This window comes from Panthera pardus, unplaced genomic scaffold (genome assembly GCF_024362965.1).
Source record: "Panthera pardus isolate Hobbes unplaced genomic scaffold, ASM2436296v1 HiC_scaffold_16, whole genome shotgun sequence".
Lineage (NCBI taxonomy): Eukaryota > Metazoa > Chordata > Mammalia > Carnivora > Felidae > Panthera > Panthera pardus.
In genome coordinates, this window is record NW_026526721.1 from 28,545,383 (window position 1) to 28,565,559 (window position 20,177).

At 37.2% G+C, this 20,177-nt stretch overlaps 1 protein-coding gene across 3 annotated transcripts in view; it reads left to right on the plus strand.

The window, feature by feature from the left end:
- The first annotated feature begins 401 nt into the window (after positions 1-401).
- SAMSN1 (SAM domain, SH3 domain and nuclear localization signals 1) overlaps positions 402-20,177 on the plus strand; it is a 138,070-nt gene continuing 118,294 nt past the window's right edge. Inside the window, exons 1-2 of one of the 3 annotated variants that reach the window (XM_019467751.2) lie at positions 402-491; positions 5,480-5,611. In XM_019467751.2, coding sequence (XP_019323296.1) covers positions 5,502-5,611 — 110 coding nt within the window. In that variant the 5' untranslated portion in view covers positions 402-491; positions 5,480-5,501. The remainder of the gene's footprint in view (positions 492-5,479; positions 5,612-20,177) is intronic. The other 2 variants (XM_019467750.2, XM_053903184.1) reach the window with 2 other exon arrangements.

Below are 20,177 nucleotides of genomic sequence, written 5' to 3' on the forward strand. Positions count from 1 at the left end.
GGAAGGGAATAGAGGAATGGGCCCGGGGAGGCACATGAGACACAGCTTTGACCTACCACCTTTGAAAGGAAGGTGTTACTTTTATATTGAAGAATGACCTTTTTTTTTTGAACGTTTGCTCCATACTTTCTGTTCAGTTAGCTAGGCCTATAAAGTTGTTTTCACCGCAATTTTGCCTCGGATTTTAGTAATATTATTGCCACCTCCGAAAGCTGTTTACACAAATCATGCTAAGTCTCATTCTCTCATTTTATTAGTCAGGCTTCCTCATTAATTTAGAAAATTGTTTGTTTAATAAAGACCTATCTTACTTGATCACGGTCTCTGAATCCCCTGGATTATGGCAGGGATTTTACTTTGTAATAATCTCCCAGGAGAGCTGCCCAAACAGCTGCGAAGGCAACGGAGAGCTACAGGGGTGGTCACATTCTCTCAGGCCCAGCAACAAGGGACTGAAGCTGACCAAAATGAATCTTTTCTGCTTTTCACTGGTGAGTTTCTTTGGTAACCTCATTTTTATTTTATTGTATCAACTAAAAGGAATGGAGTTAGGGAATGCCCTAAACTTCCTATGCAGTGATATTAATTAATATATTTAGGGTCTCATGAGAAAAGTCCACATCAGAAAGAGGAAAACGGATGTTTTTATTAAAGCACTTAAGCCAACTCTGTTCAGATGCAAGTAATTTACAAAAATATATATACATTTATCTAAAACAATTACGACTTAGTTAACATTTTGACGCTGAATCTCTAAGTATAGTATGTCAACAATTTTTGAGGAACTATTTTCTTCTATTTATTATAAATACGAGGAAAATTTTGCAAAATGCGCTGCACTTGGGTTGCTTGCTTCGCTCTGGGACATCCTAGGAATCAAAATGTCTTCTCTATTGTTTGAGTAATGAATTCCGTTTAATGTTGGCTTTGTTAAACTACCATGGAGGCAGCTTTCTGAGTTACACAGTACTGTGGATGCAAGGTACGATAGATTATTTCAGTCCTGCAGATGTGCTCATTCAAGGGTATAAGCACTTCTCAAATTCTTTTTTACCTTATTACCTTATTTTTTAGTTTAGCCTGAAGTAGATCGGGGAAAGTTAGCAGGTAGTCATAGATCTGGAAATACGTTATAACTCTAACCTGCAATTGTGACCATCTGCCAATGCTAAAAATGGATTTCAAAAATAATTTTATTCATTTCTATCTGTGTTTACAGCAGGACATTATGCCTACCCATTGGTTTTTCAAGATGTGGATGGGAGATCCCTGTCATTTGGGGAAATAAAATGGTTTACTTTGATGTTTGTTTTCTTTCCAAATTGCAAATAAGATTAACATAAGTGCGAGAGATGGTGCTGACATAGGTTGTAATACCTAAACAGGAGGCATTTTAAGCCAAGATAAGGGATTTAATCTTAGAGCATCTTGAAAAATAAAATGCAATTGTGAGTTGTGGCAGGCTGAATCATCGAGTTCCAATTGCCTATGTAGTCCCAATTTACAAAATAATTGCCGGTGCTCAACTTTGCTTTATGCCATATAAATCTGACTGGAGAAATCCCATTTCAGGTGATTTAAATGGTATTGTGCATTCTTTTCTAGTCGATCTAAAAGAGCTATATGTGGTTTATATGAATATACGTCCCATGGAAATAGGCAGTGTAGCAGCCGAGAAAACTGCGTTGTGAAATCACTCTGAATGGTTCTATAATCAATATGCTAATGTTTCTAGAACATAGCATGGCTCAGCATAGTGTGGCATACGTTTGTAATCCTGCTAGTGAAGACATATAACCATATACTGAGCATGATTGTCTCTCTGGGTAATATAGGAAAAGGAGGGCATACTCAAAAAGGATGGCTTCAAAGTCATGCCTCATGAACTCAATTTGACTGCAAGTCTTTTCCATGTTTTAAAGTCCTTAAAAATTTACTTGTGCAGAAACAGATTTGATTAGACTGCACCATCATCAACGCTTAAGGATTTTGTTCAAGCATTCCAAAGTTTATCGAAATTAATTGCTTTAATAATAAAATGTCCACAAGGTACTTGGGAAAAAAATCAAACTATTTTAGGTGGTTTTTTATTCCTTCTTGTGGAGTAAATAAATAAAATTATTTAGCATATGGGCTCTCAACCAGGGTGTTGAGACACCCCACTGTGCTGTTGTGAGCTGTGAAAAAGGGGTGGGGTTAAAGTCTTCCCCAGGAATTTGTGCATAGTTCAAAACATATTTTATCCGTGCATGTAGGAATGTGAACATATGGGGCATTCATTAAAAAAAGAGACTAAGAATCCCTGATTTAGTGGAAATAAAGATAGCAGAATTAAAAAGTAGTGGTGTATATAAATATACTGACCTTTAATTCTGTAGGAAGGAGGTGGCTCTAAGTACTAAGCATCCCATAAAGATTGCCCCTGAAGAAAGCCAGAGAAAGAGTTAAACATTCCCTTATTTAAGTGTAGGGGGAAATTGTAAATCTTTTAGTAAATGGGGTTTTTAAGAGAAATATAAAGCAAACTTAATGAACTACCCATTCTGAACCAAGGATACTATAAATAATCCATTAAGGGTGATTGCTATTATTTTGGATCTATAAACTCGAAATGGGGTCTATCTTTCAAAAGGGAGGCAGGGATATCCTTTTATGCATGCCACTCTGACTCCAGAATTTTTCTTACAGTTTTACATTGTGATTAGGCTTTTAGAAGGCTTGCTCATTAGAAGCAGGATGATTTTCTTGTTGAGCTCATCATATAGTTATTGAGTTTAACATGACTTTGTAACCCAGTAAGGTTACAAATCAATTATCCCTGCACCATTTCTTCAGTGATTTGCAATGCTGCCTCTATTTTATTTGGAGTCTATTCTATCCCATTGGTATATCTCTACCCCTTTCCTTATACCTGTTCTTTTACATACCTATTAAGATAATTCTAATGCTAAGTAGACAGCTTACTCAAGAGAATACCCTTTCCTTGTCCTTCTTCAAAATTTGGACTCTTTAAGTCTTGGTGCTTCTATGTAAATTTCCAGTTATATGAAAATCTTTGATGGAATTTTGATTAAGATGGATTTAATTTTATGTCATCTTTAAGGGAAATTGACTTAATTATGGAGTTGAGTCTTCCCATCCACAAACATGTGTAGCCTTTCGTTTATTCTAATTTTCTTTTATGGACTATTAAGATAATTTGTACTTTGCTCTATAAAGTTCATGCACATCTTTTTACTAAATTTATTGCTAGGGGTCTAAGAATTTTGTTTGCTGTTGCGATTATTTTTTCCTAATTTGTTTTGTGATTTATAGATACATTATAGACGTCTTGATATTGAAATTGCAAGTAAATAATTTTGCTGAATTAAAATTCTGGTAGTCTACATTTTTTTTCTTAGATTTTCCATGCAGATAATCTATAAGGTTTCTTCTTCTTTAGTAATTACATCATTCTTAACTTTTCTCTCTCTTCTGTAATGTTGACAAGAACGCTCTAATAGCAGGCATCTTACTCTTGTTTCTAACATACATGTAATCCCTTCATCCCTCGGTCAATGTCAAATGACAAAACTCTTTGCCCTCCCTGAGTCCCTGTGGCTCCCTCTCCCTCACCCTGCTCCCTCTCTTTTTCTTTCCTCTCTTCACCTCTCTCTCTCTTCACCTTTCTCCCTCTAGTTGTGAAACAGATATCTCAAGTCTCCTGAGGCTCCAATTTAGAACCAAGACTTACAATGCTGGTCTAGGGATGTTATCCCAAGGTGATAGTTGGTGTATCACCCATCCAGTCACTGAGCCGGCTGGCTGCTTATTTCAGATCCCATTTTGCTGGCTGTGTTATTAAATTTTGCTTTTCTGGGGGCGCCTGGGTGGCTCAGTCAGTTAAGCGTCTGACTTCGGCTCAGGTCATGATCTCGTGTTTCATGGGTTCAAGCCCTGCACGGGGCTCTGTACTGACAGCGCAGAGCCTGAAGCCTGCTTCGGATTCTGTGTCTCCCCCTCTCTCTGCCTCTCCCCTGCTTGTGCTCTCTCTCTGTCTCTCAAAAAATGAATAAATGTTAAAAAAAAATTTTAAAAAATAAAATAAATTTTGCTTTTCTGGCTTACAAATTTCTAGAAGCAAGGGTCCCAGCAGCTATTAGAAAGAGATTGGGTTTTTTTTTTTCAGTCTTCTTTCTAATCACGAGTGCTTCTGTAGCCTCTGGATTTCAGCATGGAGTTGCTTTATGTGCAGGATGTCTACAGAACATTACTCCACAAAGCCCAAGATCTGGCCAGTGCTACCTGTTTGTGGATGGGTGCTTAACAGGTCGAAAGTTTTACATTCATTCACCGCTTTGTGTTTCAGTTAGATTTTCAGTCTTCCTACATGTTTAGGGATTTTAGAGCATAAGTGACTTAGTTCTTACTTAAGTCTTTTTAATTTTCCCAATAATTTGCCATGTGTTTTGAGCGGTGGTTATTGACAATACGAAACTGTAGAGCAGGTTAGTTTAAAGTTCTGTAAGTAGACAATGCAAAAGCAATTCAATCTTAGCTTACGTCTTAAAAAAAATTTTTTTTTAAGATGAAAACATATTCACTGGCACACTACAGTTTTTACTTATTGTTTCAACCGAGAAAACTTTTTCAGAATCCAGCAGACCTATGACACCATTATCGGCATCACCAGTTACTATAGAAATTTTCAACATACTGTATGTATACCTCTCTCCATTAAGGATGTTTTGAGATGATGTCATAACTAGACCAAGTTGTCTCAAAAGAAGAAAATATAACAACTCAACTCAGTTGATAAGTTTGCTTCCCAAGTACAAAGAAAATTCACAGTATAGTTCACAATGGTTTTAAATGCAGACTCATACATTTTAAAGTTCATTATTCCATCAAAGAATAAAAACAAATAAATACTATGATTTATTAATATAAATACTATAGACATTAATATTAGTGCCTTCATTGTACTTGTGAAATACTTTTGCTGTTTCCAAGTATACTCTGTCTATTCATGTTATCCTGACAGCTCGTCTGTAACATGAATGAAAGTGCTGCTTTACAGTTGAGGAAGCCCAAGTACAACAGATTGTGTTTCTTACACAAGGGCGTAGTACTAATTAGAGGGATATGTATATCTGAAACCTGTGACCTGACACCCAACACAGTTTGTTGCTGTCCAGATAGGCCTTTATTGAGTGCCTGGAACTGGATGTCTTCATCATGCTTCTTGAGAAACTGCCTCACTTTGTGCATTGCTCCCTGACACTTGTCTCGTTTGAATTCCTGGCTCTGTAGTGAGTGATGAGGATGCCTTTTTCTACCGCCTTGTTCACTGCTGAAAATTGGCACACCATTGACTCAACCTCTATGCCCAGGAGAATTTGGATAGGGTGCTTTATTAAAGTGGGTAGATAGGATAGATGACTTTTCAAGGAAAATATCATTTTGTTATTTTTCACCTCATAAATCTCTTTTATTACAGGAGGGCTCTATGGATAGCTTATATGAGCCAGTCCCAGAGCAACACGCTAACCAAGGAAGCACCTCTGTTGGGACTGGTTCTCTTATCTCACCTCATGGGGAGAGTGGAAAAGCACACGCCAATCTCTTCATGGTGAGTGAAGCCTTGAGTTGGGGGGGTGGCTTCTCTATTACAAATTGAGAATATTTTGCTTAACGATACCTGTTAATGCAACGAAAACCACTCGTCTCAGAAAGTTCTTCATTTACTTTTAGTTTCTGATTTTCTCTTCACTGTTGTCTCTTTCGTGATTTTAGCTTATTAATGTGAACTACCTTTTATAGAGCATGTGATTACATAAGTTAAGTCACTTAATCCTCAAAGCAGCCTTATGACAAAGAAATAATTATATCTTATTGGAGATGAGGAAACTGCAGGAGAGAAGGGAAAATTAACTTGCTAACTGTGAAGTGTCAAAGCTGGCAACTAAATATATGTGGGTTTGCATCAGTAGTTTATTGGTACACCAGGTGTTCGGGATGGGTGAGGGGGACCCCCAGATTTGTAGCATTTGCCGCTTGTCATGGTCTAAGTGCTCCTACTGTGGTCATTTTCAAGCCACCAGAGGTTTAACAACTGGCTTCCAATAGCTGAATATTTATTTGTTCATTATCTCTGGTGCCTACTCCAGCGTACCCCTGGTGGCTTTAAAATCTGTGCTAACCACTTTACTAAGCTGCTCCTTAAGTTTATGAGCACACATCGTGAACTCACAAAGCCTGAGTATGACTGGAATGCAAAAGCAGATCATTTTTTTGAATTATCTTTATAATTACCAGAGGCACAGAGTTCCCCGTGCTCTGCAAAATTGGCTCTGTCCCTGTTTAACAGTGCCGGCTGTTTTCTTAGTTGATTGTGCTGTATTTAAATTAATCCCATACTAACAAACTTACTTTGCTTCTATCGTGGCTTAGTACAGTACAAAGCATCCTATGTCTGCTACAAATAAAGAACTGTTTTAGGGACACCTGGGTGGCTCAGTCTGTTAAGCGTTTGACTTTGGCTCAGGTGATGATTTCGTGGTCTGTACCCCTCCTCCACTCATGCTCTGTCTCTCTTGCTCTCAAAAATAAATAAATCATAAAAAAGAAAGAACAGAACTTTTTTTTATCCTTCTAGATATAGATGCCCCAATAACAACACAAACATCAATATCCGCTTCCTTTATGTAAAGCACTGGAACAGGTGATGTTACGTATGACATTATTTGTGTTGATCATCACAATAACTTCAGAGAGGTTTAGAAAGGTTGAGAAAGGTTAAGTAACTTTCCCGCTTAAAAAGAGGATGACCTACGATTGAAACCCAGATCTTTCTTTGCTCTAGAGAAAGGATTACAGTAAAGTACTTTCAAGTTTTATACCTACCTTTATGCCTACCTATTTTATTCTGTGGGAACATTCCTATGAACTTCTTTATATAGCTTACAGATGTAAGCAAACAAGTTCAGTAATAAGTCTCAGTAAGTAAAAATAACCCCCCCAAAATTTAGTGTGGTGGAAAATCTTCCCTCAATTTATACCCTATTCAATATCCATTAAGATGTTGATGTTGACAGATATGCATAAAGAGAAGCAACAATACATTTAACATATTAATGTGAGAGAGAGAGAGACTTACATAGAGACTCTCAATTGAGTCCACAAAATGTTTGCAAGCATTTTTACTCTATCATTAAAAAGAAACATTGAATAAGCTGAAGAGCCTGAAGATATTTCTTTAAATGTGTTAGTTTAATAAATATGCATGAAAAACAAACAAGTCCATGGCCAAGCAGTCTACTAGAATTTTTATCAAACTTCACTTACATTGCAAAAGTAAATGAGAATAATAAAAACAGGATTTAAATTGCTACAACCCTATCTCTCTCTCTCTCTGTGTATATGTATATATATATATATATATATATATACATATACACACATATATATACACATGTATATCATATAGATGTATATGACTCCATATTTAATTCAAAAATATGTGCATACATATAAGCATAAATTTGTGTGTGTGTGTGTGTGTGTGTGTGTGTGTAGACACTGAAAGGCAACCAGTTCAACCACTGATTCTAGTATTAACTGTTAAATTATACCAGTCCTTTCATATTACAACTGATATTATATTCTTTATAAAAATTATTCCACAGCTTGGATATAATAAAATAAGTCTTTTAATAATGACATTTATGATTTACAACTTTCCCTCTGATCCTCTGAAGAATGGATCCTTTTCTCCTCCTAGTATTCTCACTTCCTTTTTTCCCCACTAATTCAAGGGAAAAAAAAAAAAAGTTTTGGACTAGTCTTAAAAATACCAGAAGAATATTATTCTTTTTGGATTGATGTTCTAGAAATACTATAAAACCAACCCTAAAGTTCATGGAGTTCTGTCTCAAGCTCCCAGTCCTCAACCCAAGTGTATCTGTGACCTTCCCAGAGAGGAGAGGGTGCTCTCCAAACAGACAGCATATCTAGTTGATATAGTGGAAATTAATAGCCTATACTAAAAGTAATATCATTTGTCACATGAATTGAAAAGAAAACTCACAATGAGAGAGGAATCCTAGGCTTCCTGACTTCCCTTAAACATACTTTATTTATTCCTATTTATTAGGAGTTTTATGATGTAGAAAACACTGTTTTAAACAAGGTGTGATGTAGCATAGATGAGAATAAAATAATACAGAGTTCCAGAGGAGATAATCCAGTGTAGATCAGCTTCAACTTAAGGGTTGAATAGGTATTAAAGGGAAAGACGTTTATTTGGAATTTTTAAATTAAAATTAATTGAAGTATAGTTTACATATACTTCAAGTTTCAGGTGTACAATGTAGTGATTTGACAGTTATATACATTATGATATGCTCATCATGATAAGTCTAGTTACCATTTGCCACCACACAAAGTTATTACAATATTATCGACTGTATTACCTATGCTCTACTTCTCATATCTGAAACTTATTTTATAACGAGAAGTGTATACCTCTTAAGCTTCTTCACCTATTTTGCCTATCTCCCATCCTCTTCCTCTGGTAATCACTAGTTTGTTCTTTATATTTATGAGTCTCTCTTCTTGTTATTGTTGTTATTTGTTGGTTTGTTTTGTTTTTTAGATTCCACATCTAAGTAAAATCATACGATATTTGTCTTTCCATCTGATTTATTTCACTCAACATAATACCTTCTAGGTCCATCAATGTCACAAATGGCAAGATCTCATTCTTTTTATGGCTTTTCGTATATAATATATAATATTCCATTGTGCATATAAACCACATCTTCTTTATCCATTTACCTGTCTATGGTCATTTAGGTTGTTTCATATCTTGGCTATTATAAACAATCCTACAATAAACATAGGTAGGCATGTATTTTTGTTTCAAATTAGTGTTTTCATGTTCTTTGGGTAAAAACCCAGAGGCAGAATTACCAGATCTCATGGTATTTCTAGTGTTAGTTTTGGGGGAACCTACAAACTGTTTTCCATAGTGGCCATACCAATTTACATTCCCACTAACAGTACATGAAGGACCCCTTTTCTCCACATCTTCTCCAACAATTGTTATTTCTTGTCCTTTTGAAACTAGCTGTGCTGACTGGTGTGAGATGGTATCTTATTGTGGTTTTGACTTGCATTTCCTTGATGATGAGGGATGTGGAACATCTTTTCATTTGTCTGTTGGCCACCTGCATGTCTTCTTTGGAGAAATGTCTATTCAGTATTTTGGGATTTCAAGTGAGGAACATTTGAAATGCCCAGCTTTCATTTTAATTGCCGTTCCAGAGTGGTTGGTAATGGAGATCTGGTCTAAAGAGAAATCAATTGAAAATACAAGATTTTATTAAATTTCGTGAAGAGGAATAATAAGCCATCCACTTGTATATTAGCAAAGCCAGAGAGTTCGGGAAAGCTACTGTTAAAAAAAAAATGGGTAAAAAGTTTTATGGAGTGAATACTCCTGCAACTAAGTAAATATGCTGAAAGAAAACATGCGAATATACTAGCCTAAGGGTTGACTACTTTGTTACCATATTAGCTACAATGCATGCCATTATGGCTTGATTCTGTAGCTATTTTAGTACCTCTTTATCATGTCTGAAGCTAATAAAATATCTTGATTTAGAAATAGAGTGAGAACATAAAATATTTGTACCTCTGCCAGTTGGAGGTTAACTGGATCAGTCTTGAATTATCTGATTTGCCATCTATATTGACTGAAGTAAGCAAGTAATTGTCAATTTTCACTTCATTTTGTAACTCAGAAGTTAAACTGATAAGAAATTTGAGCCTTTTCAAAAAGAGCATTAATGTGGGGTAGGGGCAATGTCCCTATTATTTACATGCTGAACATATTTTTTATATGTTGCACAAATATTCCTTCAATAAATATTTGTAAGCTAAATGAATGGATAAGTGAAGTTCCATTAATTATGCCAAAGGAAGTCTTAATAATGGAGTATGTATGCTGCAGGGTTAAAAAGCATGAGCTTTGGAGTTGAGCAAATAGAAGTTCTCATTCTGGCTCTGCCACTTACCAGCTATTTGACCTGGGAAAGTTGCTCAATTTCCCTAGACCTGAGTGTCCTTCTGTATAGACTGAGAACCATCCTTTGCATAGGCTTGGCTGAGTTCATTACTCCTCCTCTCCACATGTGGGAAGGATCCAGCACAGAAGTTAAAGAACCATGGGAAGGGCTGATACGTCACACTGGAGCTGAGGCTGCAGACTGCAGACCCAGGGGCCGATATTTTATGGCCCATGAGCTAAGAGTAATTTTTGCATTTTTAAAGGTTTGCTTAAAAACACAAACAAAAGTCAGAAATTGTATGTGACCCACAGAGCCTAATATCTTTCTATCTGGCTTTTCACAGAAAAAGTATACAGACCCCCTCGGGCTGTGCAGTTACAGACACAGGTGGCAACTGAGTGCTTGAAAAGGGGCTAGTCCAAATGCGGATGGCAATAGGGGTAAAACACATGCCATATTTAATTTTTTTAAGTGTATTTGTTTTATTTTGAGAGAAACAGAGACAGTGTGAGTAGGGGAGGGGCAGAGAGAGAAAGCGAGAGAGAGGATCCCAAGCAGGCTCTGCACTGCCAACACAGAGCCCGATGCGAGGACTGAACTCAGGAAATACGAGATCACCACCTGAGCCAAAACCAAGAGTCAAATGCCCAATAGACTAAGCCACCTAGGCGCTCCAATTAAAGCCTTAGCATGAAAAATGTATAAAGCATCTTATTAACAATTTTTACATGAATTACTTGCTGAAATGAGATATGTTAGGTTAAATGGAATTTCACTAATTTCTTAACATGGCTACCAGACTGTGGCTTCCACATCACATCCCGCCTTTCAAATGTTACATGGATACTTGTGTATTCTACCAAACCTAAATTATATATATTATTCAGGCTTTAGGAAACTTGTAGCATGTAGTTTTTAGCCTTTTGGCCTCTGATAGATGGAGGCACACCAGAAGGAAGGTGAGGGTATGTTAAATGTCAATCTACTATGTCCACCATCCTTCCTTCAGAGTCTTTCACCTTTCTTATCATTAGCATTTCTATCCTCAACAAAACAAAACAAAACAAAAAACAAAAGCAGTGCCCTTTCACCTCTGGAATTCCTCTACAGTGGAGGGGAAAAGTGGTTAGCTTTTTGAAGGTGGCTGTTTTTTGTCTTTGCAGAAAATAATCTGTATCATCACTACCCCAGGCTAACAGTATTATCCTAACATTTAAAGCGAGTTACAACTCTTCTGTAATATTTGGGTCTTCTAAAGTGGTGATAAATTAAGACGTTTGATTTTATCCAGTTAAGAAGGAGAGGAATGGGAAAAAAAAACACTATCTAAAACTATTACATTAAAAAATAAATCACAAAGAAAAGAGTTGCTATCACTTTGCTAAGACTTTGCTACAACTTCTGGCAGTTGTCAACAGTACTGAGACATCAAAGTAACCAGGTAGTGTCATACATTACTTCACTTAGGGAAGCATAGATATTAAAGTATAAAAACTCTTGATGATAAACATTTAATTACATACTTTTAGACGTAGAGGAGACAATAGGGAACATGTGTGTGTTACCCAATGAGGAAGTTGAGATTAGTGACTTGTCTGAAGAGACAGACGGAGTCAAGACGGGAGTTCGGGCTTCCCAAATACTAATCTTGTCCTTTGGCCCCCTCTGCCAGAAGTGTGCATGAGTGTGTCTGTGTGTGTCTGTGCGTGTGTCTCTGTGTGTGGTATGAATGTGTGTGTATGTGAGTTAGAGAAATCAGGAAAGCAGGAGACAGGTGAGTGGCAGAGTACTCTTGGGAGATAAGCAGTGAAGAGGAAGAGAAGATAGGAGGATAAAGAATCCAACCTTATAATATATATGCTAAATATAATCTGATGATAGAGAACGTAGCAGGAAGAACTTGAGATGGGCAATGTAGTTAATAGACTCGAGTTTTATTCCTGCTCCCCAGGCGGCTGAGAAATGTGTGTCCTTGAAAATGTTCTTGAACTTCTCTGACCCTAGGTTTCCTGAGCAATAGAATGTGGATAAAAATGTCTGCGTCTCGGTTTGTAGTGAGGATCAAATGTTATAACACACGTTAAGCACCTGGCATAATGCATGTTAATGTTCATTTTCCTGCCTTCTGCAACCCATCACACCAGGGCAGAGTGATCCTTTAATTTAATATCCTTGATTAAATGACTTTAAGTCAAACTCTCACTTGAGCTCGGATGTCGTTTTAAAATAACGGCTCAAAAATAATTTGTAATCAACACTCCTTACCTAAAAGCATTGATTTTTACTGGGCTGGACAAGAAGAAGCAACAGGATTTATTGTTGATGTGCATTAGAACACCCAAGATTTTAATCTCCACAAATTGCCTCAAATCATGAACACTCAGGTTGAGTGCAATGTTTGACAATTCAGCCCGAGATTTCCCATGATGTGTAGACAGCAGCGAACAAGGAAATCTATCACAGTGTCTCTTGTTTGCCTAATTCCTATTTCAGGATGGTTTTTTGTTGTTGTGCTGTTGTTATTTCGTTTCTTGGGTGGGGGAGGTCCATGTTAACTTAAATATTATTAAAATGCAAGTTTAATTTTTTATATACTCACTCATCAACATTGTGTACTGAAAAAAAGCACTGGAGAAATCAATTAAACTGTTCCCAGCTACCAGATTTTAATCAGAAAGTAATAGAGCAGATTCAAAGATAGTTTTAAAGACAAACAATACGATACATGTCTAGCAGTTGGTTAGAGCTCAGCACTAATGAGGCCAAGGTCAGGGGTTTAATCCCCATATGGCCAGTTATTTTCGCTGTGTTCCATAGCCACTGGCAGTACCCATGACCCCAGTCTGCTGTCTTGCCTATGTGTGCCATTGATCATTAAGGAATCTGGGTTGGAAGATGAGAAGGCACAGCACAAAACCATTACCCACAATGGGAAGAACAATCAAGGCAAGAACAACCTTGCTGACCAGTAGTTCATTTGCCCATGAAGATTTTCCTTCACTATAATCAGTCTTCAGGCCACCAGTATAATTCTCAGCTTTCAACTTAGGATAATTCATGGGTCAATGGTAAGAGCGTTATGAGAGAAAACTGAGTTCTTGCCCTGGCTTTGTTCTTAAATAGTGCTGAATAAGTCCTTACACTGTCTGGATCTCAGTTTCCACCTCTACAAGATAATAGGATAAGACTAGATGGCTTTAAGGCCCTTTGCTGCTCTAAAATATTTCCTGAATATGTTTTAAATTATTTTGGAAAGGGACTGTTGTCTAACGTAAAATACTATTATTTTCCTTTTGGGACTGTAGAAGACAGACTTCTAGCATGACCTCTAATGAACCCAGCTGTATTAGTCAGTGTTCTCTAGAGAAACAGAACTAATAGGTTGTGGGTATATAAGAAATTATTTGCAGGAATTGGCTCATGTGATTATGGAGGCTGGCAAGTCAGAAATTTTCAGGGCAGACTGGCAGGCTGGAGCCTCAGGGAAGAGTTGATGTTATACCTAGAGTCCAGGGGTGCTTGGGTGGCTCAGTTGGTTAGGTATCAGACTCTTGATTTTTGGCTCAGGTCATCATCTCACAGTCATGAGATCTAGCCCCATGTCCAGCTCCGTGCTGACAGTGTGGAGCCTGCTTGGGATGGTCTCTCTCTCTCCCTCTCTCTCTTCCCCTTCCCTCATTGTGCTTCTCTCTCTCTCTCTCTCAAAATAAATAAATAAGCTTTAAAAAATACTTAGAGTTCAGAAGTAGTTTAGTGGCAGAATTCTATCTTTCTTGTGGGAGACTAGTCTTTTTGTCTTAGTTCTTCAACTGATTAGATGAGACCCACTCATATTAATGAGTATAGTTGCTTTACTTAAAGTCTACTGATTTAAATGTTAATGTCATCTGAAAACTACTTTCATAGTGACCTCTAGGCTAGCATTTGACCAAATATCTGCCCTAGCCAAGTTGAAACAAAATGAAGCATCATATCTGCCTTCCGATATTTAAGTTCTTGTGTAATCCCCACTCTTGTGTATGATTTGATTCCTATAGGATTTGGCAAAAGTAACAGGAAGTCACTTCCATAATTAGGTTACAAAAGACCCTGACTTCTGTTTTGCTAGCAGACTGGCTCTATTGCCTGCTTGGCTTGAACATTACGATGAAGCAAGAGCCCATCTAGAGAGGCCCACGTGGTAAGGAACCCAGAGCAGCTAGTCAGCCCACAGCCAGAAAGGAAATGTGGCTTTTATTTCAACACTCTCAAAAACTGGATGCTGCCAACAATCACTAAGTGAACTTAGAAGAGTATCCTTTCCCCAGCTAAGCTTTGGATGAGACCTCAGACCCTTGGACTGACAACTTTACTTCAACCCTGTGACAGATCATGAAACAGAGGACCCGTCTAAGTCATGCCCATATTTTTGATCCACACCAGCTGTGAGATAATAAATGTGTATTGTTTTAAGCCATTGAATTTTGGAGTAATTTATTGCACAGCAATACTTCACTAATACAGGAACTAAAATTAATTTGACAAGTTATTGATCAGATTCATTTGCAGATAACCAAATCTATGCTAGCTGATTTAAGCAGAAAGGGATATATTACAGGTTAACGAGAGCTCAGAATCTTTGGGAGGTTGAAGACGGATACCTGGCTGAGCTTGCAGAATTACTCTGAGAAACACACTGCAAAACTTGCCACTAAAGAGATTGTTGCTTCTGTCACAAGCAGAAAGTCAAGAAGACACTATCACCATGGCTGCTCCAGAACCACACTGTCTCTTCTGAGATTTGTTACATTAAAAATGGATGCCCATACTTCAGCTTTTGCCCCATGTTAGTCAGTTTTGTATCAGTGTCTTAGGGTGGTTCATGACGTGGACAGGACCCCACACATCTTATTCTCGTTACAAGAGTAGTTTCTTTCTTTCTGTCTTTCTCTCTTTCTTCCTTCCTTCCCTCCTTACTTTTTCCTCCTCTTTGTCCCTTCCTCCTCTTCTTCTTACCTTCTTCTATACATTGATTTTAGGTTTAGTGAATGACAGATGTCAACTACAGCAAGAAATATGTATATACCCAAAATATGTAGAGAGAAACATAAGTAGCTGTGGAATTAAATGTCTTGCTGTAAGCAACAAGCTTGACTTCTATAAGAATTTTCAGAAGGAATTTCCAAAAAATATATAATGTAGTTGTCAGGAGCACAAAACTTGGGGGTCAGATAAATCTTATAAAAATTCTAGTTTTGAAATTGACCAGCCTTGTGATCTTGAACAGTTTCCTTTAACACTACAAGCCCGGTTTCTTCTATCCAATGAGGGAACTGTTTGCTGCTCTCTTATTCATCATTTGAGAATAAAAAATAACAATATAATTAACATTATTAGTACAGTGGTTGGCACAACATAAATGATCAATAATAGGGTGTTATCTCTAAAAACGTAACTGTGGTTTGTGGTTTAACGGTGCCAGTTCCACGGAGGTGAGATTTAAGCTTTAAAGGAAGATTTGAAGGAAGAACTAGGGTTAAAAGTGGTGAAAGGAGGCGGTTAAGACATTATCATCGCACGCTGTTCTAGCATCTTTCACAGAAGAGCTTAAAAAGCACTTAAAGCCAAGTGTCTTACAAATGGATAAAAGGACACACTGAAATGTGACATGTCATTTTAGAATAGATGAATAATGGAGAAGTCAAGGCAGGTGACTCTCAGGTTGGTATTCTACCACTCAACTGCATTTCTGACTTGCCTCCAAACTATTAAAACTGGGATTTTTTTGTTCTGTCTCCATATTAGCATCAGCATTGACAGAGCTATTAATAACATAGACACTAAAGGAAGAAAATGAGATTAACAATGGCATCCCATCAACTGGGTCTTCATCAAACTATGAACAAGAGGAGTCAGTGTCAAAACAGTGCATGTAATCCTTTTCTTGATTTCTAGATTGTAAAATGACTCCTAACAAGCTGACATATAAAACATAGATTACCTTCATTAAAAAGACTGCACTTTTCTTTCATTTCTTATTTTTTTTACCCATTAGATCTATGATGACATACGGTTTTTCTGCCACCAATTCATGGGTGAACACTACCTGGTGGTTTTAATTCGTCTCCTCTCGTAAATAGAGACTTATGTTAAAGTAAAATGAAATCAATAGATTAAGGTTAATTATGCCTTATTCTCTTTTTTATTTCCTCGGCTTATGATACAATGACTAATTGAATCTACTGAAAGCCATGGTTCTCTCTTTAATCATGTTTTAAAGAATAAGCCCATTCTCACTTTAATTTTCTCTTAAACGCTTTTTCCTTCCCTACTGATTTTGGATTGAAATAGTGTAGATTAGGAACCATGACTTGTTTCTACTGGAAGAGATTTTAAAGTTCTGCTCACCAACCTTATTCTATAGATGCAGAAACTGAGGTTCTGTGAGGAGTTTTTGGATCTTGCTAATTTAGCAGCAGACCTGGGGAACCAAGCCAGCTTCTGGAGTGCCAGTTCAGTGTTTTCTCATTGTGAGGATGGAGTTTGGTATTTTTACCCATCGCATTTCCTATCACACTTCCAACAAGTTTGTTTGGCTGGCTCTTGTTCCATTTGGGGCTATGAGGATTAAAGAAGATAATAAGTGACAGCAAATAGGAAACTTAATGAACATTAGTCGCCCTTCCCCTTTCTAAAACCTTGTGTAAATATAATTTCATACATCATGACACATTTGAAGATACTTAAGAAAAGCTCTCTTTTGAAAGAAATCTGGAATGGAATCTTTTTGTAAAGGAAGAATCTTTTATAATGCAAATAACCATCCCCTAGGTAACTTGTTTTGTCATCCTGGATATTTATAGCGCTGTGAGAGGAGTTTGTTAGTTCAGGATTGATAGAAAGCTCACTTGGCATACCCGTAGACAAATGGCAAAATTTTATGTGATTTACCAGCTCTGTCTGTGATGGATTAGATAAGGTACCTGTGCATTCTCCAGGCACTACCAGCTTTGTGATTTGCCCTGAGATGACGGGCCATGTGGGGATGCCATCCACCACCTGCTTCTCTTGAGGATATCAGAATTCATTAGCTATATAGGGTTGTTACTTTTTGACAGGAGCTGGACAGGCTGGCAAGAAAGTCTACTGTTCCCATCAGGAGGAGCTGACATTGCTTCTTCTTCTTCAGTGCATTCTCATGGGGGGATGAAATCTGTTCTCTCTCTGAGAACCGTGACATTATTGTAGTAATATAGTGGGGGACCTCCAATGTACAGACTGTCATCTAAATTCAGTGGCTCCTGAAGTGCCCACTTTTAATTAAATGTGCTGTTATAAATTACTGGACCTTCTCTGATGATGATGGCAGCATCCACAAAATGATGAATGCCTTTAAACACATCAATGTGCTGTCTGTGCACTTGTCTTCAAATAATACTAAATTATTAGTATTGATGCTTTGGTAAGGGTGTATTTTCTGAGTTGTTTGTTTAGTAGTGGTGAATAGGATTATATTTTCTCTGCTTTTTCAGTCACTCTCCCTCTGGCCATAGCTCTCATTTGTGAGATCTCTGATCTAGATGGCAGGTGGCTTCTGTACCTGTGCAGTCAAGTATAGAAGTAGAATTGTGTTCAAATTAAGACACCAGGTACAAAATACCAGTTTTACCACAAATTAGTTATGTGACCTGAGGCAAGGCTTCCCACTGCTCTGTGCCTCCGTTTACTTATCTGTGAATTGAGGATAATGATAATAATATCAACCTCACAGGATTGCTGTGAAGACTAAGTGAATTACTATATATAAAGCATGAGAACTGTGCTTGATATTACATGACTGCTGTGCCATTATTGTTCTGCAAATGTGTTAAATCAAGAAATTAGAAAAGCAGTAAGATTTAAAGCCTTATCCCTCTCAGCAACTTGCTTTAACCAGTTGGGCTCAGACTAGCTGCATCTACTAATATTTCTCTTTGCTGTGTGATCTATTTGATAACTCAGGAGACTCCATCATGGGATTTTTCTCCACATGTTTGCAATAAGATGTCGAGGCAAAGTAGAAGAGCTCATGGGCGGCAGGACTCCTTTATGTGGGTGATGGTTTCTTATCCATTCACACAAATGTCCTCTTTGTTTTGAGAACAGAGCTGATGGTTCATGTATGTGTGTGTATGTGTGTGTGTGTGTGTGTGTGTGTGTGTATGTGTGTGTGTGTGTGTGTGTGTGTGTGTGTGTGCCTGTGTGGTGTGAACACACTCTCTGGTGGCTTTAGGTGTACTGCAAAACTACTATATTAATTTTGAAGCATCATAATCCTCTTTGCCAGATGTCTATTAAAATTTTTTTGTAAGGAACTTACAAGAATGAGTTGAACAAAATAGAAATTGGGTTAACTCATTTTGATGAGAAGTTATATGTATGCATACATATATATGTGTGTGTGTATTTGTCTTTATGTTCAACTCTTGCCTCAGTATTAGAATTCTATGTAACTAAAAATGAATAATTAACTTAATGGGAAATAACATCTATGAGTATCTTCAGTGTGTTTGGCATCATGTAAGGATTTTATAAAGACTAGCTCATTTAAACTTCAAAGTTAAGGAAACTGTGAACTCCAATAGGATCCTGAGATGAGCGGTCACTGATGGTAAATATTTGTGAGAAGTAACACTTGTAATTCTTCTTTGCATCCAAAACTGTGTCTGGTCCATAGTACATGCTCGATAAATACTTGTTGAAAGAACTGTGAATGTGTCAGTGAATGAATTATATAATTCCAAAAGAATATGTTAGAATTAAAAAAAAAATGACTAACATTTCATCAAAGTTGAGCACTGTATGCATGACCCTAGACAAGTCAATTTACCATTTGGGATCTCAGTTTATTCATCTGCAAATCAAAGGTCAGATCTCATCAGCTCTGTAGTCTTAAAGGTTCACCATGGGATTTACACCATCCTTTACTGCCAATCAGTTTTCTCTGGTGCAGAAACACCTTTCACATTTCCATTAGTTAGGCAACAACAATTCCTGATATGTTCACTTCATTTTTCCTTTTGGCTTTGTGATTTGAAAGTAAGATTTAGAAACCAATAATGCAAGAAACAGACACATATTAGATTCAACCCCAAAGGACAGTCGACCATAACCACCGAATGAAAATAGAAATACAGCATTTGGTATCCAAAATTTCTTTTAAGTGGCCCCTTTTCTTTCTTAATTTTGATTTTTTTTTAATTTGACCATATTTGACCTTGTTTCACAGTTAGGTGAAAATGCTTTACCCCTACAGTCTACTGTCATCTACTTGAATAATAATACATTTTGGACATATTCTTCACTTTCTGTTGGCCCGTTTGTAATAAGTTGCCTGCATTTCATCCTTTATTTTCCTAATAATTGCCAGGGGTAAAAATTAAATTAAGCCACAAACTCCCTAGTGAATGAAAGGTAAAACTAATGATTAGTGCTTGATTTAGGGGATAATGAATTGAAGGCTAAAAGGAACAAGTTTTGCTTGGTATTTATGGCAAGGGTCAAATTAATGTACTAGACAGAATCATTTCACTGACTCTCTGACATGGTATCTTCTTTTTGGAGTTTAGAGTAACACACACACACACACACACACACACACACACACACACACACACATAGATGTAGTTCTAAAAATAAATCTATATCTAGTCTTTGACTTGCCCCTTTAGGAAAACAGGGTCTAAACTCTGAATACATAACCGTCTGCTTATGTAAGCAGCAGTCAGAATGGAAAGCAGCTGCTTTGAGGCTGGTGCAAGCAGTACTAAAAACTGCTTAACCAATTCAGTAGTAATCTATAACTAGGCAACATCCAGGGAACAGATATACTATTAAGTAGATGTTGCCCTGTTTGAGTAATCCCTTTCCTCCATATAATCGCACTTCAGACACACATTTAATGTGCTTGACTCTCCCTCCCTGTTGTAGGAAGGAGATTGCAGAAGCAAAACAACATTAACTTTTACATTTTAATAGGGATTAAGAGAACTTTTAACTAAAATCTTTTTTAACGTTTTTTTAAATGTTTATTTATTTTTGAGAGAGAGAGTCAGAGAGAAGAGTGCAAGCAGGGGAGGGGCAGAGAGAGAGGGAGACACAGAATCT